Source organism: Tenebrio molitor, chromosome 4 (genome assembly GCF_963966145.1).
Source record: "Tenebrio molitor chromosome 4, icTenMoli1.1, whole genome shotgun sequence".
Classification (NCBI taxonomy): Eukaryota; Metazoa; Arthropoda; class Insecta; order Coleoptera; family Tenebrionidae; genus Tenebrio; species Tenebrio molitor.
Genome location: NC_091049.1, coordinates 21,719,271 through 21,724,794, shown reverse-complemented (window position 1 = coordinate 21,724,794; position 5,524 = coordinate 21,719,271). Strand labels below are relative to the sequence as shown.

The 5,524-nt window shown below is 31.3% G+C and overlaps 1 protein-coding gene across 1 annotated transcript; it reads left to right on the top strand.

Moving 5' to 3' along the window:
* The first annotated feature begins 1,566 nt into the window (after positions 1-1,566).
* Positions 1,567-5,007, top strand: LOC138129404 (cytochrome P450 4C1-like). Its single transcript, XM_069045695.1, has 6 exons — positions 1,567-1,741; positions 3,867-3,933; positions 3,986-4,112; positions 4,167-4,554; positions 4,605-4,784; positions 4,838-5,007. Exons 1-6 carry the CDS (start codon positions 1,567-1,569, stop codon positions 5,005-5,007), a joined length of 1,107 nt encoding a protein of 368 aa, XP_068901796.1.
* The last annotated feature ends 517 nt before the right edge of the window (positions 5,008-5,524 follow it).

The window sequence follows — 5,524 nt, the reverse complement described above, 5'->3', positions numbered from 1 at the left end:
GTTATGTATACAGGGTTATTCATGTAAGATGACGAGCCTGACTAGGTAAAAATGTAACCCAAAATACACTTTACAAAGCATTCATTGAGTTTTGGTATTTAAAAATTAAATCAGGAATCCAAGTAGATATTCTATTAATTTGAAAGATATATCTGTCATTGCATTTTTCTTACATATTTAGTATTTGATAAGGTTTTCCAACGAAGACAGAACAGATATGTTCCTACTTTTGTGATTTTAATTGCTTATTATTGTTATTAAATCATACTTTGTTGGGACAGGCACTTTTCTGTCAGAACTTGTCATTCATTAGGCTGACGTTAAAAGCTGTCTGTGTTTTATGTGCATTATGATAATGACAGATAATATAACCAGTGATCGAGATTGCTTTGTGAATTGTCTTTTGGGTTGCATTTTGTAAGGAAATCGGACTCCGACAACAACTGGGTGTTGACTTGCGGAAACGCAATACGATTCGCCGGCTGGCCCCCTAATAATTACCTCGTTTATTTTTGTGAATAGGGAATAGTGTTAATAATATCACGGAATCTAGTTTGGTTAATTTTTATGGTATATTATAAAAATAACTATTACAATAATACCAAAAATTTTGGGTTTTTCTAAAATTGCCCAGGGAACAATTGTAAACTGATACAACAATTTCAGGCATTTTGTATTGTCTATAAATAAAACAAAATCACAATTTACTTCCTGTTTAGGTGACATTATTAAATTTTCAAACTTAAGCATTTGCCTGCATACAATAGGAAAATCCTTGTTCAGATGCGCTTCTAACAATTTGCATTAATTACAGTAAATAATAGAAAAAGATGAAGACCATTAACATTCCAATCAGCAGCATTCTATTTACTGATACTACATAAACAACAATAAAATTATAAAGAAAATTTAAAATGCTTTCATTCTGCAAGAGGGTCATAAGTTTAACTGGGAAATGACGTTGGGCCGCTGAGTCGCTTTCGATATCAAAATTAATCTGTTTCGAAATTTTCCCCGAGCCTGTAGTTTTGAAAATAATCCAGGTGGATACATTTCTTTGAGCCACCATGTATGTTAATTATTACCGTCTAGAATAATTTTTAATATTTTGTTTTATTTCTCCTTGGCATGTTTACGCCGAAAATTTATTCGAATCAAGGACGCTGTTGTCGTCTAACTAAATACTTAATTGTTGTTCTTTTTACGAATATATAAATTGGTGGTTACTTCTCAAGAAATATTTCATTTAACAGTGACATCAGACGTAAAACAGATTCTACACTTACTTTGATTGAAATAAATGAATATCGTCATGAAGGAAAATAATTTGAACGTCAGTAGTGTTCTGTTTCATTTATCATCAGTGGTGTTAGTGTTGTTTATTATTAATTATTGTTGGAAAAGAAGAAAGTTGTGTTATAATGCTGCAAAGATAAAAGGGCCTTTTGCTTTACCATTTTTGAAGCATTCATCTATTCGCCAAAGGTCCAGATGGTAAAACAATGTGACAGTATTAGAAAATATATACCTAACTAACTTCTCTTGTAAGAATTTTATCCTAAAACAATGGAACTGGCCGAGAAATATGGACCAATTGGAAAAATGTGGCTGGGTCCCTATTTATACATTCTAGTTTCCGATTCAGATGTTGTAGAATATGTTTTGAAGCAATGTCTTGCTAAAGGGTCGTTGTACAGATTGCTTGAACCTGTATTTGGTAATGGAATACTAACTGCACCAAGTATGTAACTTATTAGTAATACAGTGATAAAGAGCCGGGCGGAATTGAAAATGCAAACCACAACACATTTCCAAAGTTAACGTGGCTAGCGCATTGTTTTAAAGTGAAATTATAAATCCATGTTGGCTTTGCTTCCAATAATTTTATTTGTCACACTGACATTTACGGAAAAGTTAAAATACGACGATCAAAATCTATTCGAACGATGAGAAAACAAACATGATTTACATAATGGCGAATGTAATAAAAATGCTTCTGCCATTGCGCGTTTATGCAGACAATAAACATTTTCCCAAAAAGTCTTCAATTTTTCACAGTTTCATTTAACCAAGCGTATGACGTTTATGTCAAAATTCATGAATCTGGACAGCTAACTTTGTTTTATGTTATCAAATAAAAAACAAATATCCACGTTAACTTTGGAAATGTATTTTGGGTTGCATTTTCAATTCCGTCGGGTTTATCATCACTCTTGAAATGCAGTGTAAAAAAATTTGAAACTGAGTAAATGCCATTTTTTTCTTATTATTTCATTCTTTTGTAAAATCTAGATGTTACTTTTTAAATAGTTTTTAATGTTATTAAATACTTTTAAAATAGTGTTTTTGAAATTAATGTAAAATAATGTCGTAAAGCAGCAGTCATAAGTAAAATTTATTTTTAATTTATTTTAAAAATACAGTGTTTAATTACAACTACACCATAGTAATTTATTATACGAGTTTTATAAGACACCATTTTGTGGCACGCGTTTTTTAGAGCAAGAGGAGCGTAGCGACGAGTGCTATAAAGCAAAGTGCGACAAAATGGCTTATAAAACGAGTATAATACAATATTTTTTCTATTTTGCCACTTACATTTAAAAAAAATTAAATTAATTTTTTTAAATAAAATTTGCGATTTTCTCAAAAAAAAATGTTATGTAAGGTACCAATTTTTTTCAATCATCGGTTAGGTAGTAGGAAGGTCTATCAGAAAGAGATGAAAAAAGTGGGGAGTGCCATTTAAAAAAATTGCGCAAAAACCAATGACGTCATTTAAACAAGTTGTACGTCACAGTATGGCATTTTTCAAAATAAAATCGACCTGTCCGAGCGATTTTCCAAAAAACATCACATAACGCTACTATCAATTTTGTTCCAAACTTTATGCTTGTGTAACATTAATATATTTATATAAATTTGGGTGGTTAACGCAGACGATTGAAGTTTCACTTCAACCGTGCGTTTATGTGGGTGAGGCACACATTTTTTTTCTATAACAATGTAACTTTTTAAATAAGGCCCCATTTCTATCACAACAGAAAATTTTCGTCCTTACCCATTGGTATACACTTTGATGGCTAATTTATTCAAAAATTTTAAATCAATTTGTAATGATTTTACGTAAAAACGTTATAGAGAAAAGTTTCATAAATTGCCGAGTACTTCCACTGGATAAAATCAACACATGTATTACAGATACCTACACTCTGTATATAGGTTCATATGTATAGTCCAATTTTTACCCTTTTGCGATGACGATATTATCTAGTAACTTTGCGTATGTTTGAGCTAGGTTCAGAAACAAATTTGAATTGATCATAAATAACTATAAATGTGTCAAATTTGTTGACAATTGCTTCGAAAGGTTATGTTTGTAATCAATGTAATATGTGAAAGAAATTAAAAATTGTCAAATTGACAGGAGCATAAAATAACCTCAAAGTGACCATTAATAAATAAACTTGCCTTTTTTTTGTTTTTTTCTGTTTCTGTCGTTTCAATTAAGAGAAAGCGAGGAAGGAAATCGTGACGTCACCTCAAAAGGGTAAAAATTGGACTATATCAAATGTATAAGTATTTTAATATTTTTGTCAACATGTTAATTCTGTTTCAGTTTCAAGATGGAGAACCCATAGAAAAATAATTAATCAAACATTTAGACAAACCATTTTAAATTCATACTTTGACATTTTTGTGGGACGTTCAAATGAATTAATCGTTAACCTAAAAAAGAACTACGTTAATTGTGAAACAAACATCTTTACACGATATTGCGAATCTACATTTAAGATTATTTGTGGTTAGTTAGCATTGTAAAATTAGATTAACAAACATTGTGTTCTAAAGTGTTATCATTATAGACACATGTATGGGGGTAGACTCGGCCGATCTCAATCATCAAAACGAATATTTGTCGTGGATTGCCGAGTAAATTACATAAACCACAATTGTCCACAGAGTTTTCACTTAATTGTTTTAGAGCTGCGATTTACATAGGGAAACGTTTCTTTAATCCAATATTACAAATTAATCTTGTGTGGAGGTTGTTTGGATATGAGAAAAAATTGGATCACGTTTGTGTAATGATTTGTGCTTACGTCAGAAAGGCGAGTACAAATGACGCTTCAATAATAATTTATTTGTAAATGAATTACTTTTAGATTCTTGAAAGAAAAAAGTGTAATAAGGATGAAGTCGCCCATAGTAGCAATAATAAAAATTATTTAAGTAACTTAATGAAAATTACTGAAGAAGAGGGTAAATGGACCGACGCGGAAATGATGGAAGAAATACAAACGATGACTGCAGCAGGCAGCGACACAACAGCTCTCACATTAAGTTTTGCCACTATAATGTTAGCCATGCACCAAGATATCCAAGAAAAAGTTTTCAAAGAGATGTGCGACATCTTTGAAAATACCGATGGAGATCCTACGTTGGATGATTTAACTCGAATGGACTATTTGGAACGTGTTATCAAAGAAACCATGAGATTATTTCCAATAGCATCTGTTCTTTTGAGACAGGTTCAGGAAGATATTAAAATATGTAAGTTTTTCAACGGCTTAAACTGCGGAACTGTAATGAATATGTTGTAGGTGACATTGTCATCCCCGAAGGCAGCGAATTATTAATTCCTGTACATTTTATACATAGGAATCCCATACATTGGCCAGATCCACTAAAATTTGATCCTGACAGATTTCTGCCAGAAGAAATTGAAAAAAGACCTCATTATTCGTTCATGCCCTTTAGCATTCCTCCGAGAAATTGTATTGGTAAAATATATTTCATTAAAATTTTTCATATTTTAAATATTTATTTTTTTCAGGGATGTCATTTGCCATGATGTCAATGAAAGTATCTTTATCAACTATAATAAGAAATTTTCGAAATATTTCAACTCAACACAAATCTGTTGAAAGTATTAAACTTCTTATTGATGTAGTAATTGCTAGTAAGGATGGTTACGGAGTAACTCTTAAACCTAGAAAAACATAATTTGAAGATTTTTGTATCAACAATATTTTTAATCTGTCATATTAATCGATTGTAAAATTTTAGATTTATTAAATTTATACCGCCCGATCAGCAATTCTTTAGATCGATAAGGGTTTGAGATTTTGGACTCACCTCTACAGATGCTCTGGAATGCATGGAAGTATTTTTGGTTTCATTTACCTCTTTCAATTTAAATTTGAAAATTTTCTTTTATGTTCTGAAGTAAAAACTATTTTTCGTTAAAATTTGACTAATAATGACAATTGTTTCACGTTTATTAGCTAAAGTTAGCAAAAAACTGTCAAATTCATATCCGACCCTTATCTAAGTAAAGTGGGTACAGGTTGCAAAGACACACTTGTCATTTGCAACAGCACTTTTATGGCATTAGTCATTTGAAATTACTTTTTTGTAATATCTAGTTGTTAAAGGTGGATATCCGGACTGTTTGTCACCATGTAAACAACCTCATAACGGCCACGGTCCGTTAAGGGTGTCCGTTATGAGCGGGAGCGGC

What these genes read in the sequence shown, in the direction of transcription:
- LOC138129404 (XM_069045695.1), top strand. Translation starts at nt 1,567, where the DNA reads ATGGAACTGGCCGAGAAATATGGACCAATTGGAAAAATGTGGCTGGGT. An exon ending in TTTGTGCTTACGTCAGAAAG is followed by an intron (nt 4,113 to 4,166) that starts GCGAGTACAAAT and finishes AATTACTTTTAG; the next exon opens with ATTCTTGAAAGAAAAAAGTG. An exon ending in TCCTCCGAGAAATTGTATTG is followed by an intron (nt 4,785 to 4,837) that starts GTAAAATATATT and finishes TATTTTTTTCAG; the next exon opens with GGATGTCATTTGCCATGATG.